Here is a 20,149-nt window from a genome sequence, read left to right on the forward strand (position 1 = left end):
AACTGCGGATGCTGGAAATCCAAAACAAAAACAGAATTACCTGGAAAAACTCAGCAGGTCTGGCAGCATCGGCGGAGAAGAAAAGAGTTGACGTTTCGAGTCCTCATGACCCTTCGAAGGGTCATGAGGATTCGAAACGTCAACTCTTTTCTTCTCCGCCGATGCTACCAGACCTGAGTTTTTCCAGGTAATTCTGTTTTTGTCCTTCCAGGTATTAGCCTGGCAAACCTTCTCTGAACTGCTTCCAACGCATTTACATCCTTCCTTAAATAAAGAGCCAATACTGTACACAGTATTGTGTATTTAATGTAGAGAAATAAATTGATTGCCTGTCAGTCTCGTATTCCTGATTGCAAATCTTGCCTGAATTGGTTTGTAAAATCCATCATTTGGATGAGACGTTAACCCATCAGCTCCACGTGGGTAATGTGATTACAAAATAAGATGATAAGAAATAAGAGCAAGACTAGGCCATTTGGCCCTTCAAGCCTGCTGCACCATTGATAAGATCATGGCTGATCTGATTGTGGTCTTAACAGCGCTTTCCTGTCTGTCCCCCATTATCCTTGACTCCCTTGTTGATCAAAAATCTGTCTAATTCAGCCTTGAATATTTTTAATGACCCAGCCTCCATTGCTTTCTGGGGAAGAGAATTCCAAAGACTGATTACCCTTTGAGAGAAGAAATTCCTCCTCATCTCCATCTTAAACGGGAGGCCCCTTTTCTTTAAATTGTTTCCCCTAGTTCTAGATTCCTCCTTGAGAGGAAACAACCTGTCAGCATCTACCCTGTCAAGCCCCCTCAGAATCTCATATGTTTCAATAAGGTCACCTCTCATTCTTCTAAACTCCAATGGGTTTAGGCCCAACCTGCTTAACCTTTCCTCATAAGACAAACCCCTTCATGCCAGGAATCAGCCTAGTGAACCTTCTCTGAAAGCCTCCAATGCAAGTATATCACTCCTTAAGCAAGGAGACCAAACAAACATCCTTGGGCCACCAAGATGAGACTCCAAATCACTGAGGAATAATTTTAATGAACCGAGTCGGAACTCTACGTCCTGGATTTTCTGGTCTGACCTGCTGTGGGGCCGGAAATTCCTGCCCCAAAGCCAACGTTCCTTTGGCTGGTCCGTCAATTCTTCTGTCTTGCCCGCGATGAATCCAGCCACTGGCTGGACCAGATAATCCCAGTCTAAGATGCTGACTCTCCTCACACCTGCCTGAGTTTATTTATTTTCTCTCTCTTCCTTTTTTACTCCCCACAGGAAATCTGCAACAGCCCTCACCTCTTTGTTGATGGCATGAGTGCCCATGACTTGAACCAGGGCCAGCTGGGTAACTGCTGGTTTGTGGCTGCTTGTTCCTGCTTGGCCTCCAGGGATGTTTTGTGGCAGAAGGTAAGTGCCCCTTTAAATCTCTCCTGGCCCCCTTGATATGATGGCAATAACTGTGGAACTGGGCCTGAATGGTCTACTCCTCTTCCTAAACTACAGCGTCCCTCAAGTAGACAGCCATCTCTCAGTACTTTAAACTCTGCCATTTCCTCTTTCTTGGCTTGAGAAGTGAACGAAGCTGCGCTTAAAAAGCAGAGCTTTTTTTTTGATGGGTACGAGGCAGGTCATGAGTGAAAATGATTTTCAGATCAAGGGAAGTGAAAATCTGGTATTCTTCCCCCTTCCTTTAAGGTTAGGGGTCAACTGAACATTTCAAGACTGAGGTTGATTGATTCCCATGAGCTAATGGTGTCACAGGATGTGGAGCAGAGGTGGGAATATTAATGGTATGTTTAATTATATTGTTAAGATACACAGATAAAGGGCATTGTTTTATTGAGTACCTAGAGCACTTATAAAGAGAGACTGCTGGGACACAGGGGTTTTAGTAGGAGGCAGACATATGTAATGCTGCACTCTGTAAATATATTATCAAGGAAAGTATTAGTGTCTAATTTCATACTCCACCAACTGGCTTGGAATCAATTTAACAGGTAAATGGAGTTGATAGATATATCAGTCATGCTTTATTTAAATGATGTGACAGGCTTCAGGCACTGAATGGCCTAATTCTGTTCCTGCGTAGCAGGCAATGAGTTGGCGGGGGTTAGGGTGGGTGAAGTTTATTGAGGAGGATCCAAAGCAAATTGGACGATAAGTATTGAAAGACGCAAGAGAAATGGAGATTGGGGGTCAGAAGAAAAGGGGACTGCAGATGGAGTAACTGGAAAATTATATCTTAGAGCAGAGGAGATGGTTAGCAAGCAGTGAGGCTGAGGAGTGAAGGATAAAAGATGTGGGATGAAAGATTTCTCTGGTACAGCAGAGTGGCATTAGTTAGATTTATTTTAGGAAGATTGATTCATGGTGTTATCACCTCTGAAATTCCTCCCCGGGTTTTCCTATTGTAACTCTGGCCGATGGATTGTGAACTGGTTTTCATCTGATTTTCATTAATTGTAATGGGTGGGTCCTCTGCCTAGCCCTTTATAAGGCTGGTAATGTCTGGGAGCACTTCTGGGGTTAGGGACTCCCTAAACTGGGAGTTCCTGCTTCCTGACTCAGTAGGGACCCCTTGAGGCCAGTATCCCCCATGAGATGAGGCATACTGGCTTTCAGATGACTGCAAGTGGTCATCAACCTGGAAATGGCCTGATCCCAGAAGGTAAGGTCCTTTCCCTTCTCTAAATTTGATTGGTCCCTTGCACTCAAAGGCACTGAGGGGTTTTTGGGGGTGATGGTGGTTCTGGGCAATCACCAATGGATGCCGGGGTGTCACACGTTGGAGGGAGGGTGGAAAGGGTATGACTTCTGGACTTGGACTGGTATCTTACTAAACCATTAAGTTACTCTTTGGAATAGCTGACTTGCCAAATGCTTTTGTTTTCTCTTGTGGCAAACAGGTAATCCCAAATTGGAAAGAGCAGGAATGGGCAGTGGACAGACCCAACAACTATGCCGGAATTTTCCACTTCCGCTTCTGGCGCTTTGGAGACTGGGTTGACGTTGTGGTTGATGACCGGCTGCCGACTGTCAATGGTCAGCTGATCTACTGTCATTCCAACTCCAGGAATGAGTTCTGGAGCGCACTGGTGGAGAAGGCTTATGCCAAGTGAGTGGCAACAAGATCATGGACGGGAATCGCGCTGCATCTCAGCTCTTGTTGTATTGTGTGGAGTTAGAATCTCAAAGCACAGAAAGAGGCCATTCATCCCATTGTACCTGTGCTGGTGCTTTGAAAGTGCTATCCAATTTGTCCCATTCCCCCTCTTTCTCCCCACAGCACTGAAAAAGTTTCCTTTTCAAGGGTTTATCCAATTCCCTTTTGAATGTTCTGATTGAATCTGCTTTCATCGCCCTCTCAGGCAGCATGTTCCAGATTAAGACAACTCATTGTGTTTGAAAAAAAACTCACCTCTTATCATTTAAACTAATTATCTTAAGTCTGTGTCCTCTGGCGAATGGCCCTGTTAGCAGTAGAAACATTTCCTCCTCATAATTTTGAACACCTCTATTGAATCGCCCCCTAACCTTCTCTGCTTAAAGAGAACAATCCCAGCCTGTAAAGTCTCTCCACCTGACTGAATTCATTCATCCACAGTATCAATATGATAAAATATCTGGTCCTACTGTAGCGCTGTACAGTTTAAGCAGGCATGGTACAAAACATAAGCCAGCGTTACACTGAAATCCTATTCTTAACGTTGCAATTTCAGTGTTGTGTAAAAGAAAGTTTGTGAAATGCACATTCAGGCCCAATTGTGAAAAATACTCAACAGTTTGATTTTGTCCTTGAAGTTTTAATAAGTGGTATCACAAAGAGGTGAAGAAATGGTGCTTACAATAACCATTTCCATTTATAACATCATTTGGCATAGAAAAGTGTACCATAACACTTCAAATGATGCCATAGAAGGGATCTTCCAAGGGTTGAATAAAGGTGTGGCCCAAGAATTGGGTTTTAAGGAGGTGAGGAGGGTGGAGAGGCAGAGGGCGTTCCTGAGTTTGAGGCTCGGGCTGCTGAGAGCATGTGCGCCAGTGCTTGGGGGAAGAAACAGGATGCGCAAGAGGCTATAGTCACAGTAATGATGAAAGCATGGGCGAGGGCTTCGGCAGCGGAAGAGCTGAAGCAGGGCTGCAGCAGTGCTGTGGAGGTGGAAGCTCCGCTCTGGGTCCAGCGGCACACCGAGTTTGGTTCAGTGGCTGGGGAAGTCGGGTGCAATCACAGTGAGGGCTGTGGATGAAGGCATTGGCCCTCTCAGTGGTGTAACTGGAGAAAACTGGAGCTCCCCCAGTCACACAGTTTCGGCAGAGATAGCGGGAGCTTGTTACTGGCGACCGGAATACATCTGGGAAGATAGGAAATTACAGGATGGGACATGGTTCAGGTTATGGGTCCATGTTTGACTGTTGGAAGAGCAGAAATGAGTGAAACCCAATGAAAAGGGGAAGCTGGATGGACTGCAACAGGTAAGGTAAGGCAGGAGAGAAAGAGTGAGAAAGTACTCTAAGATAGGTAAAGAGATACCAGGCACGGGCCATTACTTACGCAGGGAACAAAATCGTATACGAATAGATAACCTTTTTTTTTTGCAAAAATGTACTTTGTTCATAAAATATCTAAAGAACGTTACAAAACATTTCAAAATGGTCATTACAGGAAGTGGAATAATGTTCAAATTTTCTACATAGATCATGTTGCATTCTGAGGTGCTTCAATACAATTGTGATGTGTATCATATTTACTGTATACATTCAACGTCAGTCATACAGCCTGAGGGGTTCTATACAGTTTCCAGCCCCTCGGCACGCTCTGGCTGAAGGGTCTTAGCCAGTGACCTTTCTCCATTGCGCCTCTGTAGTGGCTGCCCCAAGCTTTAGTGCGTCCCTCAGCACATTGTCCCGATTTTGATGTTGGAACAGATTTTGCGGATGAGCGATCCAAATTTGGGTTAGGAACACAGTTAAAGTCTCCTCCAAGAAGCAAATGACATGAGTCTAAATCGGGTATGGAAAATAAGAAGTTTGAAATGAAACTATGATTGTCCCAGTTGGGTACATGTACGATAGCTAGGATCAATGGACAGTTTTAAAAAGTCTGCCTTGTACGATAACATAGCAGCCATTAAGGTCAGCTATAACCTGAGAGTGAACAAAGGGAATGTCTTTATGGGTTAAAATTGCTGCACCTAATGAAAATTAGAATGAAACATCCATCCAACTGAGCTATTCCACATTCAGAAGGTGGTCAGATGTACATAAGTGAGTTTCCTGCAGGAACAATGCCCACCTTCAAATGATATAAATGAGAGCGAACTTCATTTCTTTTAACTAGGTGATTTAGACCTTTCACATCCCAGGTGATAAAATGGATCGGACAACTACAACCAGGCTTTCATATCAGTGGACATTTTGATATGCTATCATCATAGTGTATGGCCCCCATTGGTTAACAATTGCAAAGAAATGATTAAATATTTTTGAACCAGAGCTCATCCACCTGAAGAATGTAAAAAATTGACCAAAAGGAAAGTATACATGTATATTTGGAAAAGAACAAGAAAAAGAGGAAAAAAAAGAGGAGAAGAAAGAAAAATTAGATGGGGAAGAAGGAAAGAAAGGCTTACATCACCTCCCCAAACCAGGCCAATGCTACCCCTCACAACTGGTGTACTATTCACACCTATCTTAGTGTGTCTTGAATAGGCAGCCCACATTTACAGCAATATACAATCACATGTCCCAGACAAAAGTATTGCAAAGCTCAGCATTTGCTAAACAAGGTGCTGAATCTGTCCAGAAGCAACAATTTTGTAAAGCAGTACTCAAAAAGAGAGGGAGAATATAAAGAGAGATTCAACTCTCAATGAATTCAATTGTATATTTGGTAAAAGGTTTAAAAAAAAAATAAACACCCATAGGGTTTATGTAGAACTTCCCGTGACTAGTGCAGTTTGGACATAAGATACAAAGAATTTGGTATAACCAACAAAACTTATTGTGTAACAGAACAATCACACGTAGTTAGCTAATTAAGCATTGAGTACCGTTTTGTCCTGGGTGAAGTCATGATGTGACTTACTAAGCGAAGGTACAATTGTGACCTTGAAAAAAGGTGAAGTTTCTTGCAGTTTGTTGAAAATCTTATTCACTCTATTGAAAGTTACACACAGGCGAGCAGGGTGGAGAAGGCCATATTTAAGTCTGGTTTCACGAGGTTGGTCTTTAACAGGTTTGTGTTCTCCACAACGCTGGGCTAGATCCACGCTGAGGTCAGGATAGATGAATGTCTTGCTTCCCTGAAGGTATAGTTGACCCTTTCCTCGAGACAGAAGGATAATTTGTTCCTTCAATCTATAGTGATGCAGTCTTAGTATTAACGGCCTTGGGGTCTCTCCACGCTGCAACCATGATGCCAAGGAGCGATGGTCTCGATCCACTACTGGCGGTGAATCGAAACTCTCCTCGCCGTAAACCTCCCAAAAAAGTCCCTCAGTAAAAGTTGTAGGGTTTCCCTGTTCCACACCCCTCGGGCACTGAGGGAATCCTTAAATTTTGTCTTTGACTGTGATTCTCCCAGGTCATCCACCTTCATCAGCATTTAAATATTTTGGGCTTTGATTGAAGGAGGCAACAGAGCAGCAACTGAGGCTTGTAGAGGAGCAACAGAGGAACGCAGTTCCGAATGGAGTCCATCAAATTCTGTGAGAATAGTGCTATATGAGTCAGCAAGTGTGCTGACAGAATTAAATTCAACGCAGGAAACCGTCATGTTGTTACCAGCTGTAATATCGGACAATGCAGTCGATAAAGCACCAGGCCTGGTTTCATTACGAATGTATTTGCCTCTGGGTTTAGGCATTTTGAATGCGTGTTGAGTGTCAGAATAAACCCCAAAACACTGACAGTCAAAAAGCTAAACCTTTTATCCCAATATCAGTAAGTTTTACAGGGATAAATTACAGAAATCGTGGGAGCTGTCTTCAGCCACGTCTTACTCCATTCCCATCACGTGACCTCCTGCGGAATGTTTTTTTAAAAGGTGATTGGTTGGTAAATGTTGGCATTTAGAGGCACCTGAATGTCCTTTTCTCTTCTCTTCCCGTCACGCTGTTGATGATGCAATCACTGTGCAGCTTCAGGCCCTGGATGGAAGAGGCAGCAGCACGTAGTCCTGGACCTTGGAATGTGCCAGTCTGCAACACTGGGTCATGGACAACTCTCTGCGCTGGAAGACCAACAGGTTTCAGGCAGACCAAAGAACGTCTTTCACCGAGTTGACGATCCTCCAACTGCAGTTTACCTCAGAGCAGCCCATGGAGCACAGAGTCCTGCATCGCAGAGCTGCTCGGGATGAACGTCCAAAAAAGCCACTGCATCTCTCTCCAGACCTCCTTTGCAAAATGCACATTCCAGAAGGAGGTGAACAATGGTCTCTTTCCCAACACAGCAACCGAGGGCAATTTGCAGATGGGATGAGACTTTGGGTGCAGAGGAAGGGTCTGATGGGGAGGGCCTCTCTCATTGTCAGAGAAATTCAAAAGCCTGGTTGTGAAGAAGATAGTGAGACTAGGATGCTTTGCTGAGTGTGTTTATTGCTGGCCACAGAGCTTACTTCTCCATTCTAACACCAGACACCCAGTGCTGGTTGACTCTTTCTTTATATACACACCCGAGTATAATTAACTGATCAATATCCAAAACCTGTTCACCTTCTAACCTTAAACTACTGGGTACTTAACATCCATCAACAAAACCTATTAGATACTAACGCTCCCCACCAGCCAAGCTACATCTTGGTGTTTGTTGAAAGTTTTGGCAATGAAGCATGTTGCCAAACCACTTTGACAGTCTGCTCAGGGAACCATCCAACAGGATCCACCATCTCTTTTACCCTCAGAGCCTCTCGGATGTTACATGCAGACCGCTGCCTGATGGACTTGTGGTCAAAGGGGTTTTTCTGCATAAACTCTTCCATGAGGGACAGGTGTTACAGTACGGTCCAACTATGGTCCCACGTTCTACGGCAACAAGGCCAGACCCATCCTTCACAATGCTAGGGACAGGTGGAACCTCAGCACGTAGTGACACTTGGTGTTTGCGTACCGAGGGTCTATGCACACAAAGCTTACTTCTTCACTCTAACACCCTGTCCCCCAGTGCTGGCTGACCCTTCTTTATGTACACATCTGCTTATAATTAACTCATTAATACACAACACATAAAGATGGCCATCAGAATGAGCACGATGTTGGGTATATTTTGTCCTCCATCTAGAAGTTTGAACATCATGTCCCAGCGAATACAGTCCATATTCCACCTCCAGTTAAAGCAGAAGATGGCTTGGGTGATTACTATAGTGCGGGAGTGAGAAATGGTCTGGGCTTGTGCCACATGCAGCAACATCGAGAGCGCCTCACACCTGATGATCAGATTCTTACTCACAATGGAGATGGAGCATCACTCCCACATGCCCAGTTTTTGTTTCACCATACAGTTTCTAGCGCATGCTCCAGTCAGTCCGAACTGTATCCCCAGCACCTTCAGGCAGTCTGGCCTGATGGTGAAGGGGACAAAGTATCAGTCAGTCCAGATCCCAAATAGGTAGCCTGGGTCAAAACCCATGGGTCACAAGTGAACAAGGAGTTAATGTCATAGGGAACTCTACTCAGAGAAGTTAGTTGCAATGCATATCACAGTGGTGATGACTACAGGGTAGTGAATTATGTACCTGGAGATAGCTATTGCTCTATGAAAGAAACTTTAGAACAGCTACTTAAGAGATTAGGAATACCAGCAGACTTGCTGAAGTACTACAAAAGAATTGCGTGGACGCAATCCTTCATCATGTTACCCATAAATGCCTCAAAACACTTAAATACATTGAGTATGCGAGTGTCACTGGCTAGGCCAGCAATTCTTGCCCATTCCATTTGCCTTTGAGAAGGTGGTGGTGAGCTGCCTTCCTGAACCCCTGCAGTCCATGTGGTGTAGGTGCATCCACAGTGCTGTTAGGGAGGGAGTTCCAGGATTTTGACCCATCGGCAGTGAAGGAACGGCAATATATTTCCAAGTCAGGATGGTGAGTGTCTTGGAGGGGAACCTGCACCTGCTGCCCTTCTCCTTGGCCATGGGTTTGGAAGGTGCTGTCAAAGGAGCCTTGGTGAGTTGCTGCAGCGCATCTTGTAGATGGTACACACTGCTGCCGCTATACATCGGTGGTGGAGGGAGTGGACGTTGAAGATGGTGGAGGTGCTGCCAGTCAAGCGGGCTGCTTTGTCCTGAGCGTCTTGTGTGTTGTGTGAGCTGCACTCATCCAGGCAAGTGAGGAGTATTCCATCACACTCCTGACTTGTGCCTTGTAGATGGTGGACAGGCTTTGGAGAATCAGGTGGTGTGCTACTTGCTGCAGAATTCCCAGCCCCTGATCTGCCCTTGTAGCCACAGTATTTATATGGCTGGTCCAGTTCTCTTCTTGTCAATGGTAACCCCCAGGATGGTGAAGGATTCAGCAATGGTAATGCCATTGAATGTCATCCCTTGTTGAAGATGGTCACTGCCAGGCACATTTTCCTTTATTCTTTCCTGGGATGTGGACATTTCTGGCAAGACTAGCATTTGTTGCCCATCCATAATTGCCCTTGAACTGAGTGGGGTAGTGCATCCCTCAGCAAGTAGTCTTTTGGAATATACCAGTCAGGTAGTTAAAAGTCAACCGGATTGCTGTGGGTCTGGAGTCACATGTAGTCAGACCAGGTAAGAATGTTAGATTGCCTTCCCTACAGGACATTAGTGAACCAGTTATCTTTTTTTTTATGACAACCAATTATACTTTTATGGTCACCATTACTGAGATTAGCTTTCAGATTTTATTAGTTGAATTTAAATTCCACTAGCTACTGAGGTGGTGAGATTTAAACCCATGTACCCCAGGGCATTAGCCTGGGTCTCTGGATTCCTATAGCCCAGTGACATTACCACTATGTGTAGTGTAGATGCTTCTTGCATGGAAAACTGATCAGTCCAAATCTGCGATACTTCAAGTGCAATTTACCAAATGAAGATTGAGAGGGGATCTCATTGAAACGTATAAAACTCTGACAGGGCGGGACAGACTGGATGCAGGGATGCTGTTCCCTCTGGCTGGGGTGGGGGGTCTAGAACAAGGGGTCACGGTCTCAGCATACGGGGTGGGCCATTTAGGACTGAGATGAGGAGAAACCTCTTCACTCAGGAGGGCGGTGAACCTGTGGAATTCTCTACCACAGAGGCTGTGGGGGCCACGTCACTGAATATATTTAAGAAGGAAATAGATTTCTGGGCTCCAAAGGCATCAAGGGGAATGGGGAGAGAGCGGGAGTATGGCGTCAAGATAGAGGATCAGCCATGATCATATTGAATGGCGGAGCAGGCTCGAAGGGCCAAATGACCTACTCTTGCTCCTATTTTTTTCAATGTTTCTATGAATGTGTCCCATTTTCTATTGTCTGATTCCTACTTCATTATTGGAGTGTGCCCGGAGATGGAGCGGGGCAGGGCAGAGGGTGTGGCATGGGGAGAGAAATGTGCCACGGTGCTTAGGTGAACTAGTACAAGGAGAATTGGGGATCAGGGCAAGAGTGGCTTCGGTGCTGAAAATCCAAAGCATTTTCCATTCAAGCTAAATATCCAGAGTGAATGTGCCAGTTCTGAAAGCTCATTTATTTATACTGCTTAAACTGCAGCGATACAAATGGGAATGTTAAACATTTTTTAAAATCCTGACAGTCTCTGGTTATTTTGTATAATTTAATTTGCCAGAAATAATAAGATTGCTGGAGACACAAAGCTGTAGGAAAAAAAATTCAACTATAATATTGTCAAGTTTTAATCATTTTTTTACTTTTTGGAAAATCTAGAACTACTCTGTAATATTTGTTTTTGTATTTAAAATGAAGATCAGGATGTAGTGTAAAATATTTTTGTGTTGTTTCATGCTGGATAACCTTAAGCAGTTAGAAGCACAGAAGATTTGCCTGAATGTGCAAATGAGTGTAATCCAGTATTAAAACCTTTCGCACCAGTAATAAAACAGACTTGTGAAAGATGAGCAGGGTAATTGTATTAATTAAATATCCAGTTGAAAGCATTATGTGGGGTCTTTAGTGAGGGTGATGGGGAAAATCTCCAGAATGGTACCATAAATGATGGAGTTTAGTCACGTAGAGAGACAGGAGAAGCTGGGGTTACAGAGGAGATTTACCAGGATGCTGCCTGGGCTGGAGAGTCTGAGCTATGAGGATAGATTGGATAGGCTGGGGTTGTTTTCCTAGGAGCAGTGAAGCTTGAGAGGGGACCTGATTAGAGGTGCATAAGATTGAGGGGCATAGTTAGGGTAGATAGGAAGGCACTTTTTTCCGTTAGTAGAGGGGTCAATAAGCAGAGGGCATAGATTTAAGGTAAGAGGAAGAAGGCTAAGAGGGGAGTTGAGGAGAAATCTTTTCACCCAGACGGTGGTGGAAGCTTGGAACTCACTGCCTGAAAGGGTGGTTGAGTCAGAAACTCTTGTAACATTTAAGAACTATTTAGATATTTACTTGCGTTGCCATAGCCTCCAGGGCTATGGGCCAAGCGCTGGAAAATGGGGATAGTGTAGTCAGGTGTTTGTTGACCGGCGTGGACACGATGGGCCGAATGGCCTCCTTCTATGCTGTAGACATCTAGGAGTCTGAGTACACTCCTTCGAGCAGTGAAGGATAAGTCAAGATAAGGTAGACGTGTCCATTGATAGTTTGATAGAGTAAATAAAGAGAAACTGTTTCCACTGGAGGGAGGGTCAGTAAGTATGGGACACAGATTTATGATAATTGACAAAAGAACCAGAGGGGGAGATAAGGAGACCTTTTTTAACCCAGTGAGCTGTTATGACCTGGAATCTCCTGCCTGAGGGAGTAGTGGAAGCAGATTCAATAGTAACTTCCAAAAGGGGATTGGGTGCAGACTTGAGAGAAAAATTTTAAGGGCTATTGGATGATTGTACAGGTTTTGGGAATGAGATACAGGAGGATGTGAGGAGGAACTTTATTCCCCCACAGTGAGTGGTAATGAGGGTGGTGGAAGAAGAGACAATCAACAATTTTCAAAGGAAATTGGGCAGGCGCTAGGGATAGAGCGGAGGAATGGGACTGACTAGATTGCTCCACAGAGAGCCGACATGAACTTGATTGGCTGAACAGCGACCTTCTGTGCCATTATGCCTCTATGGGGAAAGAGCGGGGGAGTGGGGCTAATTGGGACAAAGAGCTGCCTCAGATATGAGGTGGCAAGTGACCTCCCTCTGTGCTGTAAGGTTCTAATTAACTGGGATTAGAATTTTGAATCTCTTGATAGCGCTATAGAAAATGTTATTTCCATTTTGTGTGATGGCATCTGTCCACCTAGGGAGATGATGGACTGTGCCCAGGGTGTGTGACACTTCTGTATTGGACACAGTCTGTTGTGGCTGTAGAGGCTGATTCACGAGTGCCAGTCCCTTCCGCAGCTGGCACAGGTGACCAGTGTTGGCCCGAGGTCGACTGATGTGCTTTTTTTCTCCTTCCGGTGGGCTCTCTTTCTCGCCATCTGGTCATTTTTTTGTCCTCTGCTTTTCAATGTCCTTTCTCACTGCTTGCCTCCAAGCACCCTGGTCAGCAATGAGGACTCCCCATGCGTCAATCCAACCCCAGTCAACTTGAAATCTCACTTGCAGACAGCCTCGTATCACGGACATGGGCTCGTGCCAATAGCAGGCTCTCCATAGAGCATGTCTTCCAGCACCGAGAAACCCTCCAGAATAGAGAATTGGCGAGAAGCTGTGCCCACAGTCTGTGGGGTAAATGCCAGGCGCCAGACTGAAACCCTATTGAGATAAACAAGATGAAGAAGGACAGCAGTAAGCCTGGCTACGAGGGGAATGCTGGGAGTTGGCTGCGGTATCTGATTTATAGACCAGAACTAATTGGCTTCCAGTATTGCTTGCTCGTGCTGTTAAGATACCCCAGGCAACATATATCTGCACCGGAGCATCTCTGGCAATGAAAGCTAGGGCTCAATCATGTGCAGAAACCAATCCCCACTTCCACAGCCCTGGCCTTTCCTTAATGTATCATGTTTACTATTGAACTTGCAACTATTGAAGGGATGTAGAAAGGGCCGACCACAACGATTGTGGGATTGGATTAGAAGGAGCTATTATATAAATGGCATGCCGGCGTGCTGTCACTGGAAAGAGATGGTCGAGGGCCAATTTTTTTTTTTCCCCATGGCGTTCTTTTTTATATGTCTACGTTCACAGGTTTTGGGTATCACTGGCGAGACCAGCATTTATTGTCCATCTCTAATTACCCTCAAGAAGGTGGAATTGAGCTGCCTGTTTGAACTGCTGCAGTCCATGTTGTGCTGTCAGGGACGGAGTTCATTCCCTTTAGACTTTGGGAGCAATTTGATCAACTGAGTGGCTTGCTAGGCCCTTTTGAGAGTCAGCCACATTACTATGGATCTGGAGTTACATGTAGGCCAGATCAGGTAAAGACAACAGATTTCCTTCCCTAAAGGACATTAGTCAACCTGATGGGTTTTTATGACAATCAAGAATGGTTTCCATGGTCACTCCAACTGCGTCTAGTTTTTATTTCCAGAGTTATTAATTAAATTTAAATTCCACCAGCTGCTATGGTAGGATTTGAACCCATGTCCGCAGAGCATTAGCCTGGACCTCCTGGATTACTATAGTTCAGTGACATTACCATTACGCCACCACCTAATATGATATGATATGAGCATCTCTGGAAAGGCCAGCAGTCTTAATTGCTCTTGCGAAGGTTTGCTACATTATTTCGGGGGGGCAGTTCAGAAAAAAAACCACACTGTGGAGTCACAATGGGACAAATCAGGTAAGGATTATAGATTTCATTCCCTAAAAGGCTTAGGTGACTCAGGTGGGCTTTTACAACAATCTAGCAGTTTCATGGTCACTATTACTGAGACTAGCTTTTTATTCCAGATTTATTAATTAATTGACTTTAAATTCCACCAGCTGCTGTGGTGGGATTTGAACCCATGTCTCTGGATCATTAGTCAAGGCCTCTGGATTACCTGTCCAGTAAAATAACCACCATCACCAGTACATCCCTTTATAAGATGGCTGATTAGTGGCTCCGAAGAGTCATACGGACTCCAAACTTTAACTCTGTTTCCCTCCACAGATTTTGCCAGACCTGCTGAGTTTTTCCAGCTCCTTGTTTTTATTTATGGCTGGTTTTAGTGTTCTGGATACCCTAGACTAGGAATAGCTATTTTACCTTGTCTGGAACAGTAGAAACAGAGGATACAGCCTGCAATCGAAAGAGTGTAAATTTCAAACTAACCCACAGAAACAATATTTTGGTGAGCAAATGGCCAACCTATGGAGTACTAGGACACTGTGGAAACAACAACAACTTGCATTTATATGGCAGTGTTAATGTCGTCAATTATCCCAAGGCTATCCATGGGAGTGTTATTGAAGAAATTTTAGCACCACCACGTAGGAGATATCAGGATAGGTGAGCAAAAAACTGAGTCAAAGTGGTAGATTTAAGGAGTGTCTTAAAGGAGGAGAGAGAGGTGGAGAGGTTTAGGGAGGAAATTCCAGAACTTAAGGCCCAGGCAGCTGAAGACATGGCCAATTGTGGAATGATTAAAATAGAGGCCAGAGTTGGAGAAATGCAAGTATCTCAGAGGATTGTGGGGCTGGAGGAGTGAGGCCATGGAAGGATTTGAAAAAGGAGGGCGAGAATTTTGAAATCGAGGCATTGCTTCACCAGGATTTGATGTAGGTCAACGAGCACAGAGGTGATGGGGGGATTGGGACCTGGTGCGGAGTTTTATAGTAGGTGGAACTAGGTAGTATTGGGTCATTCAAATGAAAATGTGATAAACTTCTCTCAGAAATAAAGGTGAATTTGCACCTAGGGTTCCCAAAACTCTCCATTGCTGGGGGTTATCCCCATGCCAGGTCTGGATCTGCTGTAGGATGATTAATAGAGATTGACTGATTATGATTAATCAACAGCTCTATTATAATGCATCATGTTAACCAGGTTAACTAGGTGGACCTTAGTAATACCTATGATTTTGGCTGCAAGCAGAAGGAACTGGTGCCCCTGGTCTCTTGGGCTGGAGGGGATCAGCCAGTATTCCTGCTCCTTATGACAAGCCAGTGACTTCAGGCTTGTACTTTTTTTTTTATTCATTCCCAGGATGTCAGTATCGCTGGCTGGGCCAGCATTTATTGCCCATTCCTAATTGCCCTTGAGAAGGTGGTGGTGAGCTGTCTTCTTGAACCGCTGCAGTCCATGTGGTGTAGGTACACCCACAGTGCTGTTAGGGAGGGAGTTCCAGGATTTTGACCCAGTGACAGTGAAGGAACGGCAATATATTTCTAAATCATGATGTTGAGTGACTTGGGGAACCATCCATCTGCTGCCCTTGTCCTTCTAGTTTGTAGTGGTCATGGGTTTGGAAGGTGCTGTCTAAGGAGCCTTGGTGAATTCCTGCAGTGCATCTTGTAAATGGTACACACTGCTGCCACTGTGCATTGGTGATGGGTGGAGTGAATGTGTGTGGATGTGGTGCCAATCAAGCGGACTGCTTTGTCCTGGACAGTGTCCAGCTTCTTGAGTGTCATGGGAGCGGCACTCATTCAGGCAAGTGGGCAGTATTCGATCACACCCCTGACTTGTGTCTTGTAGATGGTGGACAGACTTTGGGGAATCAGGAGGTGAGTTATTTGTCACACGATTCCCAGCCTCTGACCTGCTCTTGTAGCCACAGTATTTATATGGTTAGTCCAGTTCAGTTTCTGGTCAATGGTAACCCCCAAGATGTTGATAGCGGGGGATTCAGTGATGGTAATGCCATTGAACATCAAGGGATAATGGTTGGATTCACTCTTGTTGGAGATGATCATTGCCTGACACTTGTGTGCCGTGAATGTTACTCAACATTAATTAATTGTTAAAAATTACTTAATTTGTGGATGTGTTGCCCACATCCAGAAACAAATTACTGGAAAGGCCGCCATTATATTACCCATGCCTACTCACAGTATCACAGTACCTTTACAGTGCAGAAGGAGGCCATTCAGCCCATCAAGTCTGCACTGGCTCTTTGTAAGAGCATTCCACCTAGTCCCACTCCCCTGCCTTATCCCCGTAACCTTGCACATTCTCTCTTTTCAGGTAGCAAACCAATTCCCTTTTGAATACTCATCCCAAGAAGGGTGGTTGTGGACCCTCACCTTACCTGCATTTCTTCTGGTGATGGTGCCCCCATGAAGGTGATAGCCAGGGACTTTTGACCGGGTGATGAAGGAACGGTGATATACGCCCATGTCAAGATGGTGTGTGATTAGAGGGGTTCTTAGAGGTGACTATTTTCTCATGGCATTGCTGCATGTGTGTTGAAATAGGCTGGGGAAGGGATTGGACATGTATCTATTCAATGATTAGTTAAGACATGTAGAACAAAAATGCACTGGCTTCAAAAGGTGGTAAGGTAGTGTTTTTCTTCATTCATGCACAGGATGTGGACTTCGCTGGCTAGGCCAGCATTTATTGTCCATCCCTAATTGCCCTTGAGAAGGCTGTGTGAGCTGCTACTGTGCATCAGTGGTGGAGGGAGTGAATATTTGTGGGTTGCTTTGTCCTGGATGGTGTCCAGCTTCTTGAGTGTTGTTGGAGCTGCTCTCATTCAGGCAAGTGAAGAGCATTCCATCACACTCCTGACTTGTGCCTTGTAGATAGTGGACAGGCTTTGGAGAGTTAGGAGGTGAATTACTCATCACAGGATTCCTAGCCTCTGACCTGCTCTTGTAGCCACAGTATTTATATGGCTAGTCCAGTTCAGTTTCTGGTCAATGGTGACCCCCAGGATGTTGATAGTGGGGATTCAGTGATGGTAATGCCTTTGAATGTCATGGGCAATGCTTAGATTCTCTCTTGTTAGAGATGGTCATTGTCTGGCACTTATGTGGCAAGAACGTTACTTGCCACTTGTCAGCCAAGCCTGGATATTGACCAGGCTGTGCTGCATTTGGACATGGACTGCTTTGGTGTCTGAGGAGTCACGAATGGTGCTGAACATTGTGCAATCATCAGTGGAGAGTTTTCTCCCTGATTCCCATTGACCCCAATGTTGCTAGGGCTCCTTGATGCCACACTCGGTCAAATGCGGCCTTGATGTCAAGGGCAGTCACTCTCACCTCACCTCTAGAATTCAGCTCTTTTGTCCATGTTTGAACAAAGGCTGTAATGAGGTCAGGAGCTGAGTGACCCTGGCGGAACCCAAACTGAGTGTCAGTGAGCAGGTTATTGCTAAGCAAGTGCCGCTTGATAGCATTGTTGATGACTCCTTCTGTTACTTTACTGATGATCAAGGGTAAACTGATGGGGTGGTAATTGGCCAGATTGGATTTGTCCTACTTTTTGTGTACATGACACGCCTGGGCAATTTACCACATAGCCAGGTAGATGCCAGTGTTGTAGCTGTACTGGAACAGCTTGGCTAGGGGCCTGGCAGTGTAGTGTTTATGCTTGCTTTTGTAGTGGTTATGTTATGGGACCTCAAATCCAAAGAACGTGAGCTCAAATCTGACCATGAGACCAGTTTAAGAATCTGATTTCTGTTTTAAGAAAGAAAATATTATAATAATAAACTTTGAGAAGTACCATTTAAAAGCAAAAGGTGACCATGAAGTTGTTGGAATGTTATAATAACCCAGCTTATGCCTTTTAGGGAAGGAAACCTGTCACCTTTTTACAGTTTCCACTTCGAGGTATCCAAAACTAGTGATATAAATTTAACATTGTCAGGAGCAATGTGCCCTCTAATTATTCTTTGAATTGTACAGGTGATTCGTTTAAGTGCACGGCCCCTTTAAATCTTTTGCAAGCCTGTACATGTAGAGGACTTGGGCAACTTGCGTGTGTGGTCTGTGTGGAAACTTTTGGGTTGGTATACGGCTGCGCAGCTCAGAGGGAGCATGTGTCACCGCGAAATCCAATCAGGAATTCCGGAGAAACTTCTTTACCCGGGGTGACGAGAATGTGAAACTTGCTGCCACCTGAATAGATGAGGAAAATAGACTAGAATAGATACATGTAACGGGGGTTCATGGGAGAAAGGAATAGGGTGACAGAGCGATGGGGTTACACGAGGTAGGGTGAGAGGGGGACTCACGTAGAGCATAAACACTGGCCTAGACCAGTTGGGCTGAATGGCCTGTTCCTGCATTGTAAATTCTATGTACCTGGTCTGGCCTGTATGTGACTCTAGTGTTATGATATGGCAGGTGATAATTGCCGGGCTGACCCAAACTAAAAGGTTTCTTATTTTTTTTAATGGTTAGTTTTTTCTTCTATTTCCTCCCTTTGCTTTGATTTCAGATGGCTGCTATCCAGCCATTCACACCTCATCTGGACACATGTTTTGTTTCTTTACTTCACCCTTTACCAGCCCCTTTTGGCTTTTGTATCATGATATCTTTTGTTATTTAATCTCTCCTACCCTCCACCCTTTTGTTCTTCCTTCCTACTTTCACTCAGTCAAAACCTATTGCATTTCTGTCTTTTCTCAGTTCTGATGAAGGGTCATTCACCTGATGGGTGAACTGTTTCTCTCTCCACAGATGCTGTCTGACCTGCTGAGCATTTCCTCTAGTATTTTCCATTTTAATTTTAGATTTGCAGTATCTGTAGTGTTTTGCTTTTGTGTTGCTATCCTAGCAACCCACTGGTTGACTAGAGATGAGCCATAAATATCAGTCTGGCCATCAATGCTTGTGTTTCTAAGAATGAATGAATTAAAGAAAAAAAAAGTCCTGGCTGGTCTGGCAATCAGAGGTGCTACTATTAAAGATAACAAAGAAGTTAGAAATTGGATTCAAGTAGGAAAAACGATTAACTTGATAATTCAGCAAAGGATCAGGCTGAATATAAAAAGTCAGAAGCGAAGTGAAATGGGGGGGTAAGAGTGGCAAAGAGACAGGGTGAAACTAGGTTGGCAGTTAACTCGAGGGAATCCAAAGTCCCTGAGAGGCATATTGACAGTAAGAGGGTTGCTGAGCAACAGAAATGTATTGATGGTGGCAGAAAGCATAGCTGAGGTAATAAGTGAGTTCCTTGCATCACTGTTTACCAAGTAAAAGGATTTAAAAGCTATGTTAAATGAGAACATTGTTGAGATACTAGATGAGATAAAAACAGATAAAGAGGATGCACTAAAGAGGCTGATAGAATCACTCACAATAAGTGCTTGTGGGGGAAGAATAAGTCCAAAGCTAGAATTTCCCCACTGTTGGTTCATTCTTGAGACAGCTCATTAGTGTAACAGACTTCCTAACATCTTCCACACCAGAGAATTCCAGCTGAATTTACTTATACTGTTTTGATGAGAGACCCAATGCCCATCACATGTTTTAATTAGCAATTGTCTTTAATAATGTAATTGCTATGCAATGTAATTACTGATACATTGATAGGTAGTACCTGGGCCAGATGGGATGCATCCGAAGTTGCTGAGGGAAGTAAGGGAAGAAATTGGTTAGGCTCTGTCCACAACCTTCTAATCCTTAGATACAGGGGTGGTGCCAAAGGACAGGGGTGGTCTGTTATTGTTGTCTTTGGTGTCTTATGTGGTAGTCCTAGTCTTGGACTTACAGATAAGGCTGGAGGCAAGGCTATTAGCAAACCTTATCTTTAATTTACCATTATGCAAACTGTTTACGAGTTAGTCACTACACAATTCTTGACATGGAACTATCTCTCTCAATGCTCTGTTATCATGTGATCTTACTTCACTGATGATGTTCACTGCATATTTACATATTTAGCATTAACCCTTTATACTACAGGGGGCATTGCAAATGTTACACCTTTGTTCAAAAATGGAGAGAAGGATAAACCTGGCAGCTATAGACCAGCCTATGTAATGCTGGAGGTGTGGAAGCTGTTAGAAACAATAATTCAGGAGAGAATAAACAGCCACTTCGACTAATAAAGGAGAAACTGCTTGGACTTGTTAAGGGCAAATCTTGTTCGACTAAATTCACCCAACTTCGTGTCACCTCACCTGCTGTTGAAACTCTCATCCATGCCT

General features: G+C 44.4%; 1 protein-coding gene across 1 annotated transcript in view; it reads left to right on the forward strand.

Annotated features, from left to right (window-relative positions):
* capn5a (calpain 5a) overlaps positions 1 to 20,149 on the forward strand; it is a 109,949-nt gene that overhangs the window by 64,529 nt on the left and 25,271 nt on the right. Inside the window, exons 3-4 of the mRNA XM_041198997.1 lie at positions 1,268 to 1,399; positions 2,899 to 3,107. Of these exons, the coding sequence (XP_041054931.1) occupies positions 1,268 to 1,399; positions 2,899 to 3,107 (341 nt within the window). The remainder of the gene's footprint in view (positions 1 to 1,267; positions 1,400 to 2,898; positions 3,108 to 20,149) is intronic.

The sequence above is a fragment of the Carcharodon carcharias genome, chromosome 11 (assembly GCF_017639515.1).
Source record: "Carcharodon carcharias isolate sCarCar2 chromosome 11, sCarCar2.pri, whole genome shotgun sequence".
In the NCBI taxonomy this organism is placed as follows: Eukaryota; Metazoa; Chordata; class Chondrichthyes; order Lamniformes; family Lamnidae; genus Carcharodon; species Carcharodon carcharias.